At 36.5% G+C, this 22157-nt stretch overlaps 2 protein-coding genes across 2 annotated transcripts; one reads left to right on the forward strand and one right to left on the reverse strand.

The window, feature by feature from the left end:
* Window positions 1–304: 304 nt before the first annotated feature.
* Window positions 305–9270, reverse strand: LOC135076189 (glutamate receptor ionotropic, kainate 2-like). The gene is made up of 16 exons (XM_063970664.1): window positions 8966–9270; window positions 8182–8322; window positions 7434–7748; window positions 7121–7212; window positions 6925–7041; window positions 6520–6708; window positions 5396–5554; window positions 5021–5221; window positions 4213–4461; window positions 3841–4064; window positions 3616–3753; window positions 2896–3094; window positions 2143–2368; window positions 1636–1751; window positions 1117–1269; window positions 305–619 (listed from the first exon to the last, which is right to left on the reverse strand). Exons 1-16 carry the CDS (start codon window positions 9057–9059, stop codon window positions 431–433), a joined length of 2802 nt encoding a protein of 933 aa, XP_063826734.1. The 5' UTR covers window positions 9060–9270; the 3' UTR covers window positions 305–430.
* Window positions 9271–9664: 394 nt separating this feature from the next.
* Window positions 9665–21316, forward strand: LOC135076192 (glutamate receptor ionotropic, kainate 2-like). The gene is made up of 16 exons (XM_063970666.1): window positions 9665–9887; window positions 10067–10204; window positions 10622–10725; window positions 11918–12080; window positions 12579–12793; window positions 13616–13753; window positions 14126–14317; window positions 14607–14804; window positions 15035–15262; window positions 15431–15654; window positions 15821–15958; window positions 16358–16556; window positions 17952–18183; window positions 18501–18616; window positions 18952–19107; window positions 20735–21316. Exons 1-16 carry the CDS (start codon window positions 9770–9772, stop codon window positions 20930–20932), a joined length of 2757 nt encoding a protein of 918 aa, XP_063826736.1. The 5' UTR covers window positions 9665–9769; the 3' UTR covers window positions 20933–21316.
* Window positions 21317–22157: the final 841 nt, after the last annotated feature.

Consider the following 22157-nt stretch of genomic DNA (forward strand, 5'->3'; position numbering starts at 1 on the left):
AAGTATAAAGTTTGGATAAACAATTCACACAACATTTTTCTTTGTTATCTTTTGTCACATTTAATATATTGTTGCAATTAATATAATTGAAATCATCAGTTAAGAGAAAGGAGTAAAGTATAAAAGTTATTGCAAGAACATAATTTAACCACTAAAGCTGCCTTCTTCTTCTTGTTTAGATATGATTATATGAAAATTTCTGTTTTGTTTTCTCGATCTTTGATAAAAGGAAACTGCAGGAAATGTGGTTACTGGTTAGGTACACTTTGTGATCAAGGTGGTGAATGATAATGATAAAACTGTATAACAAAAGAACTATTTAATGTAATAAGTTACTACAATAGGCAACCAACAGTAATAAAACATCAGCTCAACCAAAAAGTTTGATCTAAAGTTTCTATAAAAATATAGTTCCAGCTGTCAAAAATCATTATTGGGTCTCCTTTTCAAACTCCAAAAAGTTTTCAATGAGGGCCGATTGTTTTTCCATCCTGTACTCGGTTTCGGTCGAGGAGGCGATAGAGGGCGCTCGACTCGGGTTCCTCAAAACTGGCTTCTGAAGCTGGAAGAAGTTCAGCGACCACTTCAGTTCCTTTATTATGACTTCCTTGTGGCTCACCTGTGACATAAAGTTGGAAGTGCTCTAGAAAATGCGAAGTTTTTGAGACTTTTCGGGTACTCGTAGTTGCACAGAGCAAATCAGGTTTTGTTAAGAGTTTCGAGTTATAGTTCAAGAAGATTGTTATGGTTGTCTTTTACTTTACGAGTATCGCTGTGTATTTTATGTAGTAAATTCAGAAAGCTACTAGGTACTCCATTTTTGATATTTTGTACTAAGCAATGAATTTCTATCCGATTTCCACTATTATTTAGATTTTAATGGAAGGTTAGGAAGCATTCGTAGTCGAATATCTTGGACATTTTGCACGGAAAATGGATAGGAACATATTCAAATCTTTTTTTTAATTACATAGATATTATTATGTACCCGCATTACGCACAAATAGTTGCATTGTGTGGAGATCGAACCCAAGCTTACCAGAAATTAATTAGTAGTCCGGCTCTATAGAACCATTAATTTGGCATTTAAAAAAATAGGCTACATTCCCAACGAACCTGTTCACGAACAACGATGTTCCGAACTTCGTTCAAGAATTCGAGCGCGGTGACAAACAGACAGAACACCATTCCTACGATAAGCACCAAAAAAGCACCCATTAGGTTCTCCATTCCAAGTGACCCTTCTACCTCGTCAGTGTCATTCGCCTCCTGGAAATTAATGAAAGTTTACGTTAGGAGTTAAAGCTTGAAAATAAATAAATGATTTGTTTTAACTAAGTATCATAGTAGGTATACTGTGTGTGTGTGTGTGTGTGTGTGTGTGTGTGTGTGTGTGTGTGTGTGTGTGTGTGTGTGCTACTGGCAATAGGAGGACTTTATAGGAGGGTTATAAGTATTTACATTTTACAAGATTTTATCGAACTTGCAATAAAAATGTTCGGATTAAATCTTGCATTGTAGAGGAAACAGAATTCCAAAGCAGATGCTCAACTAATTGAGCTGAAATTTTCGATACACCCTTGTTTAAAAAGACTGTTTTAGTTTTGTCAACTACATATCAAACCACACACTCACGGGACATTTCATAGCTCCATCCCTTTCATTCCACCATCTTGTTTTTATTTCATCTATAAGTGTTAGCTCTTTTAGTCTTAAAATAGCTCTGTTGATGTGACTTCGAAAAGGAGAATCTGAAATAAAAGAAGGGAAAAGTAACTGAATATGGAAAGAAAAGCGAGTTATTTATATTTGCAGTAAGTACCTACTGTTTTATGTAACTACAGTAGCCACAGGTCTGTCTAGCACAAATCCAGCATTAAGTATTTATTTGTAGTTATGCCGACATTTAACTACTACCCTAGCAACACATACTGAGTGGGTGCCATTTTGGTTCAGTTACCAAAATTTTTCTCTCTTTCTTTCTTTTGGTATCATTGGTCTATCTGAATTTCCCGTAAGCAGTTACATAGCTGAGTATGGATCTATTTTTGTTTCTCACAGTTCTGTATAATTATTTCTGTACTTACCTACTTGTATCTGTGTAAATAATCATAAAAATAAATAAAAAATCTTAAAACTTACTTGCCGGCATTGCTATGCCGTAATCTTTTGAATCCAATTCACCGCCCACTTTTGTGAGGTCGCAGTTCCTTTTCAACTTGTACTCGATACTGGTGGACTCCATGAAGAAGGCGTACCGATTCTTCCCTTTGACCACTCTCTTCACTCCTTCGTCGTTACTTGCAACCAATACGGGATTCGTCATCATTTTCTCGTACATTTTTTTGAACATTTTATCTTTTGACGTCTAAAAAGATATAACGTACATTAGAGACAAAGATTTATCGCCGCTTAAGCAAATTCAAAGTCTTATTTGTTGTCATTCAGCGCTCGTGTGAGTTCGTATGCAAAAACGTAAAAAAAGGCTATTTTGAAAGGTTTAGGGTCCATCCTAGGCACGAATCTTATTTATAGATAACTTTTTGAGCATAGAAAACACCTAGTCCAATAAAACCCCGAACCCGCAACATTTAGCATTGTAGTCATAACGTCGCTAGCTACGAAGTATTCTACGCAAATAAATACTAACATAGTACGACAGGTGAATTTACGGTGGTTATTATTCCAGTTTGAATTGAAATACCTTTTTTGTAAAAAAAAGTGCTTACTGCGTACTTTTAGAAATAGGATAGTAAATATTCGAATTCTAATCATATTTTTTACTGCAAACTACTTTCATAAATAAATAGATGAGACAGGTAGGATTTATGCGTTGCTCTGATGTGAAATAGAATAGTAACTCAGATCGTAAACAACTATACATATTATTAATACCTTGAAGAATTCGAGCGTAGATCCACCTTGCATAGCACCATATAAGATTTTGTTTTGCTTGAACAGATCTTCGACGCTGTTGATAGGCTCGTCTTCCAGAGCTGACGTCATGGAAGCCGACAGCTGGGCAATGTACGTCTGGCAGACGATCATGGCGAAAAACCACCACATACTACAAACCCAGCGCGATCCAAAAGCTCTGAAAATTATATTACTTTTTTTATTTACTTTGTTGTTGTCTATTAGCTATTAGTAACACTATATTTTTCGCTCGCTAGCGTTAAATTCGGGGTAACGGGTTTTCGGGTAAAGTTTGGACCGCTGTTTCATCGCCATAAGAATTTTGGAAGATCCTTTTTCGCGGTTCGGGCTGTGTGTTAATAAATAGATCAGCCAGGGTTAGAATAGAATATTATATTAATAAGATTCGGGATTTGGGTGTTCTATAAAACTGCTTTATTAGACTACAAGCCCATGAAAGAATGGTACCGGCAATATACTCGTTGCTTTATGACGCGACACAACGTGAAGATGAATTTGCCTCGAGCACTCTACAAGGCACTATAATCTAAAAGATTAGATTGCATACCTATAGTAGTAGCAAGTAATTTCTGTTATAACCTATATTCCATCATCATCATTGTCATCATCATCATCATCAGGTTTATTTGGTCTTCACTACAGGAGCACCAGATATAAATGGAAGATACTTAAACTTACTTCGGTAAAATATCACAACCTTGAGTCATGATAGATCCCATTGTCAACCACGCACAGTTTTTAAAGTTCCAAATGTTTTCCAGCTCCTCTGGGTCTTTATCGCACGGCTGAGGGTTTTCCCAATCAGCTGGAGATATTCTGATAAGAAAAATAATTAATAAAGTAATAAACAATCTTAATTAAAGATATTAAAGGCATTATTATCTTATCTAACAGTCAAGTCACCTGGCAGAAATAAATAATATCACAGAAACAACGCAGTAAGCTGTAGCCGTGTAGATCCACACTTCGAAGGTGTATGGATTGAGGAATGAGAACAATTCTAGTTCTGCTTCTTTTTTCTGCGTGAAAAGTATACTGATACCAAGGGACATGAATGGCACTGAAAAGTCTACCACTTTCTTCCGCTCTTCAGTTATTGTTATGTCGCACACTGCGAGGTCTGCCACCTACAGACAAACAACATTTTGTTTATTGAATTTCGTGGCTGAAAACAACGAACAAAAGACACAATTCAAAGGTTGTGACCAAAAAGTTGTTTAACATTATCAAATTAATGAAAAATAGACTTATTTAACTATAGGTCAATTTACTTACATTGTCCAACAAGTCTCCAATCATACCAGTCCATTTCTTAGATGTTTCGTCAATTGTTCCCGCTTTTTTGTCCCCTCCATCCATAAACTCGAAAGTGTAGTTAAACTTTTCTTCTCGGAGCAGTCGGAAGATCTCCTTGATCAGATCTACTGAGAATCCTTGGTACTGTAGGCCATCGTCATCATCGCAGGCTTCCCCTTCACATGGATCTTTGTCCCAGAACCATGGTTTGGCTTTTGTGGATATTACCTAATTAATAAAAACTTCTTTGCGAGATCGAATCAGAAATGAGGAGATCCGTAAACGAACCAAAGTCGCTGACATAGCCCGACGGATTAGCAAGCTGAAGTGGCAATGGGCAGGGCACATAATACGCAGAACTGACGGCCGATGGGGCAGAAAGGTTCTGGAATGGAGGCCGCGTACCGGAAAACGCAGAGTGGGACGTCCACCTACAAGGTGGACCGACGACATCGTAAAGATAGCAGGGAAGCGCTGGACGCAGGCCGCTACCAACCGATCAACATGGAAAGCATTGGGGGAGGCCTATGTTCAGCAGTGGACGTCCTGTGGCTGAAATGATGATGATGATGATGAATAAAAACTCCGTTCGATTAGGTACTCTACAGGATGTCCCACAAATGGTACGCTAGACTGACACTTCCAGATACCTTCAGTTAATGTTGTATAATATTACAGTATCTCTAATGTCAGGTTGGTGGGCTATTTTATAGCACAGTCTGTATTATTATGTCATGAATTGCTTAAAATAATTTATAAATTAATCAGTGCTTAATATCTAACTTACAACAAAATGCTTGCTGCTCTGCTGCCTGCCAAGGCCTTCTACATCCGGCCTATCTTCTTGAATCTCGGTGACGTTTGTAGAAGACCATGTACCGATGGTTTCCATTTTAGAAACGTGTATTTCATTGACATACAACGTGTAATTGAACCTTCTGCCTTTTTCGTCGAATGCTATGTTTCCTGTGACGCCGTATGAAGGTGTCTGCAATGGGTTGAAAAAAATATGATAAGGATGTTTCATTTAAAAAAATCTCATTCATTAATTGCTTCTAAACTTAAACTTGGTCTCTGAATCCGAAAGTCACGTGTGAAAAATGTTGTTAGCAGATTTTGGTGTTATGCAGCGACAAAAAGGCAACATTTTAAATTCTATTACCGTAAGTATAGCATTTTGGAAGAGTGCACCGTATCGCCAGGGCTGAGCGTCGGCGTCACAAATGTGAGCCCTCGGCCTGAAGTATGTGATCTCGTCTTTTATTGTTTTCAGCGACTTTAGCAGGTGATTTGCTATGTCGCTCATTATCAAGGCCTCGGTCTGCAAACATAAATTAAAACATAATTTGCTTTCTACCATCCATTAAGAGCTCATGCATTTCTCTGGTGACTCTCACCATAATGTAGCTTAACATCACACAGAATTTGTAATCAATGGTATATTAGCATTGTCCTAGGTAGGCTGTGATTAGTAGCTTTTTATCATCGAATAATTGTTTTTCCATCTTCATAATATCGTAATATTAGCTCATTTAATTGATTAATGTAATCAAGCTTGATACGTAGTTCTGTGACAAGCGCTGATATCAATAAAAATATTATTTCTGTTTCAAAATATATTTTTTTGTAAATAATAATGATGAAGCAAGTAATTACAAGGCAAACCAAATATTCTAAGCAGCTATTCAAGTATTTAAAAGTTTTCGGCAGCAAATGGTCTAATTAATAAGCACACACAGGATTAAAATTTCTACACATTAAAAAAATGCTTTGAAGCTTACGACTTATCAGAGTCATAAAAATAGTTCTATGACTACGCCGGACCGTACCGTTTCACAGGTTCGGAACCGCTCTAGCGTTTGACGCGTTGTTCTCGCCTACATGACTCTCAAGGGTCTCAGTTTTGGTTGTATCTTGTTTGTTAAGTTTACTAACAGTGAAATCGGTGACCGGCGGCGGCGGCGTCATTTGCTTGGTGATCCACTTGCCGACCATGGGCGCCAGCGCGTGTTGAGCGTCTTTCAGCTTGTCGTACTCCGTGATGCTGACCCAGGTGATGCTTACATACATCATTTAGATCATCCGGTGAATCCATTTCTTTTAATAGTGGACCAGAACGACGCCCGTACCGTGTTACATTACAGGCGGTGCCGTACCTTTTTGATGGGTACAGGCCCTAAATCGGTAATTAAAACCGTGGAAAAAAGAGTCCGGATAATCGGATATCCGGATAATTAAAGTTCGGATAATCGAGATTCTACTGTATCTTGTTTGTTAACAGCTTACAGTGAAGTCGGTGACCGGCGGCGGCGGCGTCATCTGCTTGGTGATCCACTTGCCGACCATGGGCGCCAGCGCGTGTTGAGCGTCTTTCAGCTTGTCGTACTCCGTGATGCTGATCCACGTGATGTTGGAGTGGAAGTGGGTCAGCTGTTCAGCCACGATGTAGGCCTCCATTGTCACTAGGATGTAGTGCTGTAATAAGATTATTTTGGCCATTAGCAAACACCACAAGTCCAAAAACTCTTAACTACAGTCTCTTTCAAGGACATCTCTAAAAAAACTGTTCAAGTATAAATCTTATAAGGAACTGTAAGGATACTAATAGTATTTATTTTGAAACGTAATTTATGTACATAGTAAATACCTAGATGGAAACAATTAATGAAGGTTTAGTTGAATAATATTTACCTGGTAATAGTTGACCATTTTTAAATCACGAGCTTGATTCATGTAGTCTAAAATACGGCTTGCATCGCAATCTATCATAATGCGATTTAGCTGATATTTAGATAATTCTTTGAAAACCTGAAAAGAAAATCACAGGTAGGTAGAAAATCTTTAGGCGTGTTTTAAATTTAGTATTTTGGTGAAATATATTTCTTACATCACGATTATGAGTCTCAACGTTCAGTTTTCGTATGACTACAGGAAAATGTGTCGTATGTTCAGCAAGAATCTTTTGTATTCTTGTCAGTCCTAAAAAAATGTGATTGAATTCAGTTAATGTGAGCTATAAAATATTTTGTACAAAAAATACTAAAGGAGAACTTTGCACCTCTTGATCACTTAACCATTCTATTTCAATGAAATTGAAATATTATTAAAAGATCAAGAACATAGGTCTTATGCGCCTAATGATTAGAATTGAAGTAAAACAAAGCAACTAGTATTTCTAATGTAAAACAATAGGGACGCACCATATTCATCTTCATAAAGAACTGCAAAGCTTTGCCAGTTGTAATATTTCAACAAGGCTGCGTACGCCAGAGAAATCTCATCCGAATCAGGATAGAAGTTAATAGTCAGCTTCTTATAGCTGACTTCTTGTTCGCTTTCACTTTCTTCTTCCCCTTCTTCTTCTTCATTGAGTTCCAGGTCAGGGTCCAACGGTTGCCAAGTGGCTTGGATGTGAGGGATGTTGGCGAGGGCGCATTGGTCGCGAACAATCCCGTCCCATTTGGGGTCCTGGGGACCGACGACTGCTATCGGTCGCAGGTTTCTGTTGGAGCACACTGAATCACACGATGAGGACAGTGAATGAGAAGATTTTGTAATAATTTGTGAATCCTTGTTTAAAGAATTTGACAAGCAGATAATAATGGGCGGCAAATAGGTAGGTATTAATTTATAGGATAGGTTAATTTATTGTTAATTGTTTAGCTGTTAATTTAAATGATTAGAATTGGTTATATTGATATTTGTAGAACAAAATAAAAAAATGTACACATACCAGATAAGTATGTAGTAGACAGGGATTAAAAATACATAGTACTAAATACTTAGGTTTTTTCTTATTTTATAGTAGGTATAGTAGTCACAGTCGCAATAAATGTGACTGAAATACAGTCTATCTAGACTAGATTTTTGCTCTAGATTCTACAGCAAAAAAATTGAAATGTGTGACTATCATGTTGGTTATTCGTAGAGTTCAATTTTAATACTTACGCTCATTCCAAACGGAGAGACTGTCTTTGCTAGAAGGCAGGACTAAGGCCGGGCTGAGGTGGAGCGTGTCAAGACCGCTGCCCTGCATAGACTCGTTGAAGGCTAGCATCTGTGTTTGCGCATCCGACGTGAAAATGCCCGCTGTATTAAATTAAAACCGATTTTAGGAAGTTCGATTTGTTTATTTTTAACCGACTTCAAAAATGGAGGAGGTTCTATGTTCGGACGTATGTATTTTTTTTCTATGTATGTTCACCGATTACTCCGTCAATTGTGGACCGATTTTCATTGAAAGAATGATTATTTACTGGTCTATCGTCATAAGTAATGCATAAATCGACAGGGTGGGGAAAATGTGGAGTTAATTATGAGTTCAAATCAAGCATTGGAATTTAAGCAAGCGGAATTTCTTCCCGAAAAATATACAGCTTTTCCATCCTTCAATTTATATTGAATTGCAGGTAAGTAAGTCAATGTTTATTAGAAATTAGACATAAAAAATTGACCAGTAAAAAAAGGATTTTTATTAAGATTGGATGTCTATCCAAACGAACGAACGAAACGAGAAAAACAAAAGAACGTCTGTTCTTTTCCAAGAAAATACCTAAATCTATCATGTTCAGATTACTGGTCTGAGTATTTTCTTTTCCCCACCACACCCCTACAGCCTTTATACCTAACCTTTTTCTAAATAATCTGTAATTCAAATACGTATAAAAATATGAATTTTTGAATAAGAATGTAAGAATTCTCTCTCTACATTTTAGGCACTCTGAATAAATACCTATTTGGTACGATATATCCTTGTGCTCCGTACGAATGATCTGAGGCGTGCATTTTGGGATAGCGAAGACTAAAAGGAGCCACAGAAACCACATAATTTCACTTATAATATTCACTGAGCATTTTAAATCACGTGTTATTTCACTAAACTCGTTGTTGCCGTTCGTAAGCGCACTAAAGTCTGGTTAGCCGGCCGCCCAAACAAAATTAAACGTTTACGGAATTAGAAATCAGTGGAGTTGGCATTTCGTTTTTTTCAGTGAATTAAAGTGAATGAATTTTCAGTCGAAGGTCTTTAACTGTTTGGTGCGCTTTTTTGGCAGCTTTATGAGTACCTACTGAAGCCAATTAATGTGTGTAGAAACAATCATCGTTAAAATGAAAGAGTTTGTTTAGGTGACAATGTAATAATGGGCATTCTTTAGATGCTTTTTATAAATACAAATCAAAACAAAGAGTGAAGTATTTTCAGACTTCCTGCCGTCCTTGTTACAGTGATTTTTCTATTTTCTGAATGACTTGATAACGAATCAGCTGCGATCACTGCCCGACATTCTAAGTGCTCAAATGTTCTTACATCTTTAATATTATTTTACATATTGTGCAAAGTAATTGAAATTTTTCGCACATTACCGCTAATGTCTGATTCACGCCCATTCATATCCAAACTATTTCCGAGTTAAATAAAACCAACCAATGTTGAAATACCGGCTGAAAGTCGTCGCGTCGCTCCAAACGACGAGACGTGACCTAAAACTGTTTTCCAAAAATACACCAGACTGTGTGGAGGCGGCCTCTGAGGCGCATGTCCTCATGCGAATGGTTCAAAATGACAATAAACCCGTTACTTGCCATCACAATATTGTCCTTGAACCTACTAAGGGTAAAGGTAGACGCTGTCTCCATTGCTAGTTTTCCAATAGGTACGTGCTTTTTTTTGTAATTTCTTGTTAACATAACTGATTTTCTCATCTTTATCGAGTCATTCAGTTAAATACTATGAAGATGTGTCATTTGTTTACTTTGTGAGTTTCAGTTTTAACCCCGCAAACCCTAGGAGAATTTTCTAAAAAATCATTATTTACAGTTTGTTTGTTTGTAGGTGGATTGTTTAACAACCAAACTGCGTCAAGCTCGCATGTAGCTTTTGGGAACATCGCAGCCATAGGCGGGCGGAAGTCCTACCATGGGCGGGCGCTGGTTTCTGATGCTGATGACAGCTACTCAACCGCCCTGAACTGTAAGTTACAGAATTTATTCAGTCTTCTTAAGTCCCTCTCTGTTAGTACGGCGACTGGTCAACCCTGCTGGTGCTTAGCATAAAAACAATTTACTGAACAATTAGTTGGTTACTGAAGTATTAAATAATACTTTTTTGTTTTTTTTTTTATCCACAACGAGGAAGCTCTTGGCTTGTATCTCACCTTATGGTAAGTGATGATTTTTTCTATTGCGCTAGCTGTAACAAACCTGTGGTCAAACTGCAGACATTATGACCCGCTCTCCGAACAATATATCTTCTTAATCCTTGGAAGATAATTTAATAGACTTCAAGGCAAGGGTTCACTGCATCTTAGTTTACGTTACTGGTATACTGCAGCAGCAGTGTAGACGTTGTTATTATAATAATTAATTGAGCTTTTTGTTTTAATTCCAGTATGCTCTTTTACCTCGGACAGCAAAGGCATAGTAGCACTGATCGATGCACGACCAACCTATGGAATATGTGATACTACTTGTCTACTGTGCAATCGACTCAACGTAAGTTCTAACGATTATAAAATTACACATAGTAAAATTCACATCAAAAACAATTTTGAAATATGGAAGATTACAGAAATTATATTTATTTATTTATTTATTTATTTATTTATTTATTTATTTATTTATTTATTTATTTATTTATTTATTTATTTATTTTATTGGGCTATCAACATGAGATACAGTATTATACACAATTAATAAAATTAAGCCAAAGGTCTCTAGCTAACTGCTCCCACACAAACAACAACAAATATTAAAACAACACAACTAATTATTTCGTGCCAAGTACAAAACTAGAGATGCACCGAATGTTCGGTTGAATATTCGTATTCGGTACATTCGGCATATTTTTTTCATGTTCGTATTCGGCCGAATGTTCGGTTGAATTGCCGAATAATTACCGAATATTAAAAGTATTGTTAACAATTAAAAAAATAATATTTAATTAAACAGTTTGGTTAACTAATTACTAAATAAGTGTGGTTTATAGCGAAAGTATTTTATAGTTTTTGAAAATGAACCAGACACTACTTGTACCAATTATTTATTGTGAAATAAAAAGATAAATTTAATTTTTATGAAATTGAAAATTTTAAGGACACTGCCAACACTGCTTTGAGTAACAAACAACTATTTTCAGAAAACTTTTTTTAGGATAGTTGTAATGTAATAACTATTATCTTAAGGAACCAACACAAGTATTCAAATATGTTTATAAAATCAAATAAGTTTTTTAAAATAAATATCTATCTAGGTATGTAGGTATGCTAGTTAATGGTGAACTAGGAATTGTTATAACTATTTGTAGTTTTAATTCAATGTAAGTCAAATAAAATTATTTAAAATCAACAATAAACAAATTATATCATCCGTTCACAAATGAAAATAATAAACAAATTTATAGAAACTTTAAGAGTCAACATTAGTTGGTAATTTAAGTGTTAATAAAATTTGAACCGAATGATTCGGCCGAATATTCGGTTCGGTACATTTTGAACCGAATATTCGGCCGAACATTCGTATTCGGTTCAATCTACATTCGGTGCATCTCTATACAAAACCTTGTTTAAAATACACGTGATTTGTTATTACGTATTCTCAGCTTAACTATAATACAATCCCTTTTCAACTGTAGTGACGACTTAACACATTTGATCATTCATAATAACGCACTGTTCTTACATTTCAGATAACCCATCTTGCCTTAGGGTGGCAACCTACTACGTCGCTCCTTGAAGACCCTTTCACGTTATTATACCATCCTCCCCCGGAATTGGTTTCCAAAGCTTACGCCACCCTTATCAAGCATTTACAATGGGATAAATTCACAATACTGTACGAGGAAGAAAGCAGTAAGTGCTTATTACTTATTCTGTTTAATAAGTCATTTATCCATTTGCTCATTTGCCTTTTATCTCAATAAAAAATACATAAATATAGAAAACCGGTTTTAATTTTGAGAGATTATAATATGGCCTGATAGGAATTTTTAATGCGGATGGCAAACACTCCGTGCGAAAATAGTTGCCTTTCAAATAATCAAGTTAATTCAAGCCTTCACTATCCTAAGCAAACTGAGTACAATGATACCTACGGAGTAGGCAGTGTTATTTTCTAATTTATGACTCACCTTAGAGCGGACTCAGGACTTCAGTTCAGTCAGATTGGATAAGGGTATTCCGGAAAAACAAAATCGACACGGACCATGTTTTTCTAAATTATAACAAGAAAATAGGTGCTTTCCTTTTTTACCCTATTAAAATTAAGCTTAATAAGATATTTTTACAGGTTTTATTATTTCACTGATATGATTTTTTAATATAAAATAATACCAAAATAAATACTTTCAGGTTTCATTCGATTACAAGAGATAATAGACACATGGCCTCAAGATCGGGAGCCCATTTTATTTAGAAAATTGGATCCTGACGGCGATAATAAAGAAATGTTCAAACATATCTTCAAGGTGGCACATATGAGTTATCACGTAATAGACTGCGACGTGAAAAACGTCATTAAATATATGAATGAGATCGTACAAGTTGAGAACTCTACTCAGTTCATGGTAAGCGTTTTTATTTGGTTTGATACTAGTCTATACTAATATTATAATTGCGAAAGTAACTCTGTCTGTCTGTCCGTTTGTCTGTCTTGCTTTCACGCCTAAACCACTGAACCGATTTTGATGAAATTTGGCATAGAGATAGTTTAAAGCGACACAGACAGACAGAGTTACTTTCACATTTATAATATTAGTAGGGAGTTAGACTAGTCTTGTAAATTCGTAGTATGTATAGTCAAAGAAAATTCTGTGGTTATAGATTTATTTCTCATTAGGGGCGAATATTAGTATGATGAGCATGGATATTTACCTATTTTCATAGTTTATGGACGTTTATAGTATACTAGCGGCCGTCTGTCGTATGGGTGGACAGCGTTTTACTCCCATAGGGGTGGAGTTTCGTAAAATCCGTTCTAAGCGGATATTTACAGCTTTTACGGAACCTGCCAAATTTCAAGTTTGTAGGTTTCTGAGATTTCGTGATTAATCAGTGAGTGGTATTTCGCTTCTTGTTATAATACTTACTATAGATTTCGTATCGATTTATAAACGTGTCATGACATCTGTTTTGATTGAGGCGAAGTTTGTGTTAACTATTTATACATATAAATATTTTATACAAATTTTGTTGAAGTCTGTTGAACATAAAATATCATTATGATAACTTTATCATAATGATATTGATAGCAACTTTGCTAATGGTTGGATGCAGGCCGCCACCAAACAGCCATTGTGGAAATCATCGGTGGTGGGGAGGCCTATGCTCAGCAGTGGACGCCCTATGGCTGAAATGATGATGATGAAAGTTGTTAATGATCGTTTCAGAGCTTTATAATGACGAACCTAGACACCTACTCGATGAATTTGAAAGATATTCCGGAGCTGTTGGCCAACGTTTCCACTATGCACTTGACTACGGCCAATCCTGACAAATGGACAGATTTGGGACTGAACATAGGAAACGTAAGTTGCTTTAGTAGAAAATACGACATCTTGGCGCAAAATCCCTTCGAAATTGTGTTTGGTTTGCATCTCTAGTAGATAAAGCAAACTTAAAAAATTAAAATGAAATATTATACCTACATATTTTATGCTTGATCAGCAAAATATTTGTTGCATATTTGGATGTGGTTACCTACGAGTTTAGTTTTTCTTTGCAATTATCCAAAAATCTTACTTTATTTATATAAATGTATTCAATTTCAAAATCGTATTAGGTAACTGGTTGTTGTGGGTTCCTTTTCAGGAAAAAAAACATACACATTCCAAGTTTTTATAAGCAAGTAAGATGAAGACTTTTTGAATGATTTTTTTATGAAGATGTCTTTTTTTCAGTTAGAAACAGCATTGGTGGTCGATGCGTTATCCCATATCGAGAAGACTATTAAAAGTATGCAAGAGGAGCAAGTAGGGTTCAGCAAAATGGAATTAGACGAACCACCTGATCTTTGCTTTAGGGAATCCAAATCAAAATATGAAGAAGAGGTGTGGCCTTCAGGCGCTAATCTCATAGAAGCCTTGAAAAAGGTAATAAATAATATTAATAACTTACAAACATCTGGGATAGCTTGTTATAACTTCTGAAAAAAAAAAACAATCTAAGGTTAAGTTGAAGACTGATGATGATGATGATCTAGGTAAGATAGAGTCAAAGTGCTCTGTATCTTCTGTTTAAAGTTGGGTTTAAGTGATATTTCTTGGAACCCTGTATGTATTGTTTTTCTTTTTTTTTTTGTTTGTTTCATTGGCAGTTGCTCAATAACATACTGGCAACGAATAATTTGGCAAAAATAATAAAATACAAATCATTTTTCAGACTAAAATTGACGGGTTCACGGGAAATGTGGAGTTCGACGAAGACGGTAAAAGGATAAACTTCAAGTTGTACTATTCCAAACTGAATCTAGACAGCGAGTTCTTTTACGTCGGAGACTGGGAGTCCAACACCGATGTCATTACTGAACTGAACACTTTCTCGGACCGCTCGCAGTCAAGAAAGTCGAATAAAATAAGGGTGAGTAGTAAGTATTGTGGTGAGTATTGACTACGATATTTTCATCAATCGACTGTACAACCCAGCCGATTAAACTCGCACTCACTCGCACACTTTTCCGCGTTCACCACGTTCGTCACCAAGCATCGATGTGCGTCACGGCTGCCAAGTGCGCGGTTAACTCGATCGGGTTGTAATAAACGGCAAGCAATATTGCAAAGGGGATATTTAAATACACACCTGAATTTCAGATAGCTACGAAAGTGACAAGGCCTTACTTTGAATTCGCGAAAACCAATGATAGCTCAGAAGTCACATATCGTGGGTATGCTGTTGATTTGATTAAAGCTGTATTCGAGATCATTAATAGGGAGAACAACCTCAACTGGGAGTATGAGTTCTATGCTGTCGAGAAAACTGGTAACCCTATACCGGGATCTAAGAAATGGGACGGATTACTCGGAGACATAATGGAACATGTAAGTGTTTAAAAACAATATTAAATTGATGAGTATTTTTTTCATTTAGGATATAAATACGGCGGATTATCCCAGAGGTCACGAGAACACCATGTTTTGCATATTTTGTATTAGCTCGAGTGTTTTCTATCAGCCTAAAGTTTTATTAAAAATGATTACTTATTTCAGAAAGCAGAACTCGCGATTTCCGATTTGAGTATAACGTCTGATAGGAACGAAGTGGTGGATTTTTCAATACCATTTATGAGTTTGGGCATAAGCATGCTGTTCAGAGAACCGGAGGCCATAGAACCGGATATGTTCTCCTTTCTGCAGCCTTTGGCTTTAGACGTATGGCTGTATCTAGCTACTACGTACATTATAGTTTCTTTTATACTTCTAATTTGTGCTCGGTAAGTATGCTTTTTATTTGAGGCCTTTGGGAACAAATAGTACAGACATATTTGGGTGGGTCTATTTTTATTTGCTTTGGGGAATATTGCTTTTAAATGTCTTTAGCACTTCGAGGTATTTATAAAGTTTTTCGATTGTACCTAGCTGTTATTTTAATGTTTCCAGAATGAGTCAAGACGACTGGGTTAATCCTCACCCATGCAACCAGAACCCGGACAACCTACAAAACATTTGGAGTTTGTATAATTGCATGTGGCTTACTATGGGTTCCATTATGACTCAAGGTTGTGATATTTTGCCGAGGTAAGTCGGAGTTTTATTGAAATTTTAACACATTTCGCAAGGATTATGTGGATTATATTGTCTTACGATCTCGAGGTCTCGCGTCACCATCGTCATCTTCAGGAAAAGTTTCGTGATACTCGATGCACACTCGAATTAAATTTTATATATTTTTTATATCTTTATTACTTCATAACAGACTAAAGAGTGTCCAATTATGTAAAAATTTAAAAGCTTAGCTATATTGTTTAATTTAACATGGAAAGTCCATGGAATTCTTGAAAATGCTCAATGCTCCGATTGTTGTTGTGCCCGATATTATTGGGTATTCACGGCGTTCAGAAATATGTTTCTATATAAGATCTTGTACACACTGAAATGCATTAAGTGATGGACGTAATACAGCAAGCAATGTTCCAGGGCGTTCGGTTCGCGATGGGTGACCGGCGTGTGGTGGTTCTTCGCCATGATCATAACTGCGTCGTACACGGCCAACATGTCCACCTTCCTCAGTAACAGCCGTCGCAGCAACGACATTGCTGACGTCAAGGCCCTCGCCGACCAGAAGGACATCGCCTATGGTGCAATGTATGGTGGAGCTACATATGAATTCTTTAGGGTAAGCAATGTGATATTAGTGGGAAAGAGGTGGAAGTAGCGGGATAATCCATCCCGTTCCCATCTTAGCTAGAATGTAAAATTTTAATCAGATACTAGCGGCCGCCCGCGACTTCGTGCGCGTGGATCTCGTTTTACCCCCCCTTCATCTATCTTACGCGGTTCAGATTTTTTCATACAAATGTTTTTTCCCGCTAACTCCCGTTCCCGTGAGATTTTTGCAATATCCTGTTGTAACTAAGCTTTAAGTTTACTAAGGTACCTGCATGCCAAATTTCAAGAGTCTATCTTACGCGGTTTAAATTTTTTCATACAAATGTTTTTTCCCGCTAACTCCCGTTCCCGTGGGAATTCTGCAATATCCTATTGCAACTAAGCTTTGAGTTTACTAAGGTACCTGCATGCCAAATTTCAAGAGTCTATCTTACGCGGTTTAAATTTTTTCATACAAATGTTTTTTCCCGCTAACTCCCGTTCCCGTGGGAATTCTGCAATATCCTATTGCAACTAAGCTTTGAGTTTACTAAGGTACCTGCATGTCAAATTTCAAGAGTATATCTTACGCGGTTTAGATTTTTTCATACAAATGTTTTTTCCCACTAACTCCCGTTCCCATGGGAATTTTGCAATATCCTGTTGTAACTAAGCTTTAAGTTTACTAAGGTACCTGCATGCCAAATTTCAAGCGTCTAACTTAAGCGGTTTAGATTTTTCGTACAAAAGGATTTTCCCGCTAATTCCCGTTCCCGTGGGAATTCCTAAGTATCCTATAACCTGCCCAGGAGTATGAAGAATAATTGTACCAAGTTTCGTTAAAATCCGTCAAGTGGTTTTTGTTTCTATAAGGAACATACAGACAGACAGACAGACAGACAGACAGACAGATAGACAGACAGACAGACAGACAAAAATTTTACTGATTGTATTTTTGGCATCAGTATCGATCACTAATCACCCCCTGATAGTTATTTTGAAAATATATTTCATGTACAGAATTGACCTCTCTACAGATTTATTATAAGTATAGATATAGATAGATAAATACGAGGAGTTTAAAGATAGACTAACGCTAGCTAAGCTCATGAAATTGTCTGTGTAGAAAAATGAATACCTTATTACGTCACAGCTTTTCATACTAAATATCTTCCAGATCTTCTAATTCCATATCGTTTAGTTGATTGAAAAATTGTATACTCGTAGCTTTACAGAAATCGTGCCTTGTCGTGCGTTGATGATAATGTACCGAACCCTTTGCGCGCAGATATGAAATTAAAATAAATAAACTATAAAGACTAGAAATACTAGAATTGACGTAATGTTGGGATACTATGGTCCCTAAACTATGTAAGGACCCCAAATACCAATTGCACTTAGTCTTGTCCGATTTCTTTTCTAGACATCCAACGATACAGTATTCCATAAGATCTGGACTGTGATGAGCTCGGCCAAACCCACTGTGTTCATGGATAACAACGATGAGGGCAAGGACCGCGTGCTGAGGAGCAAGGGCAAGTACGTGTTCTTCATGGAGTCCACCGCCCTGGAGTACTTCACCGCCAGGATCTGCGAGCTGAAGATGGTCGGCAATAATCTCGACTCTAAAGAGTATGGCATCGCTATGCCTAAAAGTGAGTCCGATCTATCTCAAACACTGGTATGTGGCTTACATCCGTATTCACAAACGATGTTTGCTTAAGTGAAGCAGAAACGCTATGCGAAGTCGGACGCCCAGCGTTGAATAGAGCTCTGTGATTAGTTCGTGTGTGTCATTCCGCCACTCAAGTATTGTCTATGAATAGGATTTTGGGATCATGTGCGACCACGCGCACAATGAGTAATGTTTGTGAATACTGATGTTATGCATGCATGTTAGCATTCTTTGAAAAAATACTCCATTTTAGCAAATAAAGTTTAAATTTTGACTAATAAAAACTCTTCATTCCAGATTACCCATTCAAATCTTGGATAGATCACGCTATTTTGTCGTTGCAAGAATCTGGGAAACTTACTGAATTTAAAAAGAAATGGTGGGAGGTTGAGGATAATACTGCCCATTGCGAGGTAATAATACAAAATACAGTGTCTTTGTATCATCTTGTAAATAGTTCAATTAACACACATGAGGTTGACAGCCGATATGTCATGGTAAAGTGCCAGGGGGGTGAACTATCATCATCATCAAATCTCCATTACAGGATGTTGACCCTCTCTAACTAACAGAGGCAAATGAAGGATTTGGGCAAGCTAATATTCGTACTTAGCTATAAATAAATAATAAGTGTGAGGCAAATTAGCTGCAGATTTGTAAGGCAACTTGCGACTGTTGCCATACTTGCCTAGATGTTTTCGATGATAAAAATCGCCTAGAATGTTCACGTTTGTTATCGTAATTTCAGCTGCAAAAAGAAAATGAAGAAGATGACAGTGGTTCCCTGCAGATGAAAAATACGAGTGGTATTTTCTTGGTGTTGGGCTTTGGAGGAATATTGGGACTGCTGGTGGCCATTGTTGACTTCCTTCTGCATGCTAAAGAAATCTGTGTAAAAGAAAAGGTAAGTTAAGACTTCATTAAGTATTACACCACCGGACATAGTTCGTGAGTTGGATAACAAAGTTAGCGGACTGTGGATCGATTTAGGGATTCGTGATTTATTTGTACAGATTTCGCTAACTGTAGGTATACAACTTATTTTTATTTTTGAATTATAGCGATTAACAATGCGTTATAAGCTACAGCATTTTAATACTATAATACCTACTTGTAATATTATTATCTGCGATTTCTTTTAAATACAAGTAACCTGAAATGAATTCCCCGCAACTGATATAGGCAGTAATCCCTCCTTGAACATTATTTCCATTCAACAGCATATCAGTAGCTATCGGTTAGTTTAAAAAAAAACTTACAAATTATGTTGCTGTAAATAAAACATTTCATCGTAACATACGTTAAAAATCTGCGTATTTTTATCTTTTTTGTTTTGATAAGGGCAGCAAAAATAGAGCGTATCAACGCGAGCGAGGGCGAGCCCTCGGGCTACGTGAAATTGTGCATATTCTGAAATTGTTCTGGCTCTGATGCTCTGAATAATATTTTTTATATTTACTGAAATGTCAATAAAACTGCTGAGTATCAAGAATATGTCTTATTTAGCGCACTATATGTTAACATACTTCCTATATCACATCAAGTACAAGTGCCTATACAGGGTGACTTTGAAATCGTTGGCATCTACTCATGATACATAGTGCATTCCCCAAATATGAGACAAATCCAATGAGATTTTTTTCATTATTTTTACCATGTATTTGAATTAGTGTGCTCTTAAAATGAGTTTAAAACTATCGTTCATTCAACAGCACATCAGCCTATACCTACATTTTGTTGCAAAATAACGTCATGTATCGAAATAAGATGCCACAGTATAAATAAGTACTGTCTGTACAAGATTTTAAATATTGAAATTTTAACTCCTTGGATTTGTCTCATATTTGGGGAATGTGCTATGTAGAGTCTTATTTTAAAAGGATGCCAACGATTTGAAAGTCATCCTGTAGATACAGCCTTTGACGTCATAGATACAGCATACAGATCCGTTCTAAGCTAATCCTATCCAGCGTGCAGCGTTCCTATTTCACGGGTATTGCGAGCACAGAGCGCCGGGAAATGTTTTCACGATTGCTAAGAGAGCAATATCCTAGTTCAGTACACTCTGTTTACGGGACTAATTCCACCTCTTGTTCCCATCACTACTTCTGTTTTTATAGCCAGGATCTACAGTTCTATGAAATCCTGCCAGTGAACTTTGAGTAGGTACTAGGTAGGTAGTCATAAGTAAGGAATTATCATTTATGTGCTAGTAAATTAACACATTTTATGCGCTTTCAAAACGCGACTCTCCCATAGGTTTTTCATGGCAATGAGGATTATGATATCACCAGTTCGCGAATTCAAATGACTTCTTTTCATTTATTTCAAAAGGAAACCTATTCGGGTTTGAAAATTACAAATAACTTGAAAAAATCTAACTGCCTAAGGCGGGAATCGAACCCACAACCTTTAGCTGGCGACTGCTCTTCAGGATTTGCGGACAAGGATTATGCGTTATTTATAAGAATTTGTGCTTAGGATCATTGTTTAATGGTGTCATCTACCCAAATGCTCATATCAATTTGCAGGTGACGTTCAAGGAAGCGGTGATGAGCGAGTGGCGGACATCGTTGGACCCGCGCGCGTTGCACAAGCTGGCCGCACCGCCGCGCTCCGCACCCCCCTCCACCGCCAGCCCCTCGCCGCAACGCGAACGATCCCAGTCGAGAGCTGTCTCCGTGCTTAGAGCCGCCTCGTCCTTCATCAACTTCGACGAGATTTACTAGTTAGAATTTAGTTTTGAAGGTGACCAACAGATGGCGCTATACTGTTGTAACGTTTAGTTCTAACGTCAAACAACAGGTGGCGCTGTCCCGTTTTATATCGCGGTGTCTTAAGAATGGTCGGTATACTATACATCAGATGGAAAATTTAGTTTATTTATAAGCTTGAGAGAATCTGATAAATTGGATTTATTTTATATGGTTTAATAGCGGCCATATTGACAATGTAAATACTAAATATAAATAATAACACTTTATACTGTTAGTTTCATTCTTACCTATTCTTTACAAAAATTAGGTAGGTACAATCACAATGATTGTAGGTAATTGAACTACAAAAGATATCATGGTCTTAAAATTGTTGTGCCAACTGTACCTAAATGTACCTTCAACAATTTGAAGTTTGGAAAATTTAAGTAGGTACCATATAAATGTAATTAAATATTAATTACATTACAATATTCCGTACATGTACAAATAAAAAGAAATTGTGTGAAGCGCAACTCGAGGACGGCCGAACCAATGCAGCAAATTATTTTTTCAAATAGGTATTCGTCGAAGCCCTAGGAAGGTTCTGATGACAAAAATTAAGAAAGTTTCCCGGAAATTTTATGGATTTCTTTAGGGTTTGACGTATAAAATTGATCACATTACCAGAAAAGTAGGCGCGAGTTTGACACATTAACGTAAGTGATATTATTATTGAATTTGTGTACAGCAATATAAAAAATATTATTATGACGTGTAGATAATAATACCTATGTATTTACCATACTACAAAGAAAAATAGGTCTTTATAATACGAGAACATCTTCATCTTCATAATTATGTAAGTATTCTGCCTATCTGAAATGCCTGAAGCACTACACATGTTACAATGAATACCTATGTATATTAGGCAAACACATATTAGCTTGAGCTAACAATGCCAGGTTGCCCCAAATCTTGAAAAATATTATACTTTTGACGATAAACTTCGTTAAATTTTTAATATTTAGGATTTACGATATTCGTCTACTAATGTGTCTTTATGAAATGCTAGTTTTTGCTCCGTGACTTTATTTTCTAAAATATATATTAGTTATTTAGTAAAATGTCAAACAAATAGGTATATTTTCATCTTTACAATAGGCTAGATGACAAAATTTCAATTATTTATTTGTCCGTCAGACAGATAATTAGAAAATATTAGACTCATATTTTTTATTTTCTTTCATAATTAAATAAT

The sequence above is a fragment of the Ostrinia nubilalis genome, chromosome 11 (genome assembly GCF_963855985.1).
Source record: "Ostrinia nubilalis chromosome 11, ilOstNubi1.1, whole genome shotgun sequence".
Classification (NCBI taxonomy): Eukaryota; Metazoa; Arthropoda; class Insecta; order Lepidoptera; family Crambidae; genus Ostrinia; species Ostrinia nubilalis.

Bases quoted from the DNA above. Each gene is read 5' to 3' on its own strand.
- LOC135076189 (XM_063970664.1), bottom strand. From the start codon at position 9,059: ATGTGGTTTCTGTGGCTCCTTTTAGTCTTCGCTATCCCAAAATGCACG. The intron at 2,369-2,895 runs GTATTAATAATA...ATATCTTTTTAG, and splicing joins CTACGCTCGAATTCTTCAAG to ACGTCAAAAGATAAAATGTT. The intron at 1,270-1,635 runs GTGAGTGTGTGG...ATTAATTTCCAG, and splicing joins ATGGAGCTATGAAATGTCCC to GAGGCGAATGACACTGACGA.
- LOC135076192 (XM_063970666.1), top strand. From the start codon at position 9,770: ATGTCCTCATGCGAATGGTTCAAAATGACAATAAACCCGTTACTTGCC. The intron at 14,805-15,034 runs GTGAGTAGTAAG...CCTGAATTTCAG, and splicing joins GAAAGTCGAATAAAATAAGG to ATAGCTACGAAAGTGACAAG. The intron at 19,108-20,734 runs GTAAGTTAAGAC...ATCAATTTGCAG, and splicing joins AAATCTGTGTAAAAGAAAAG to GTGACGTTCAAGGAAGCGGT.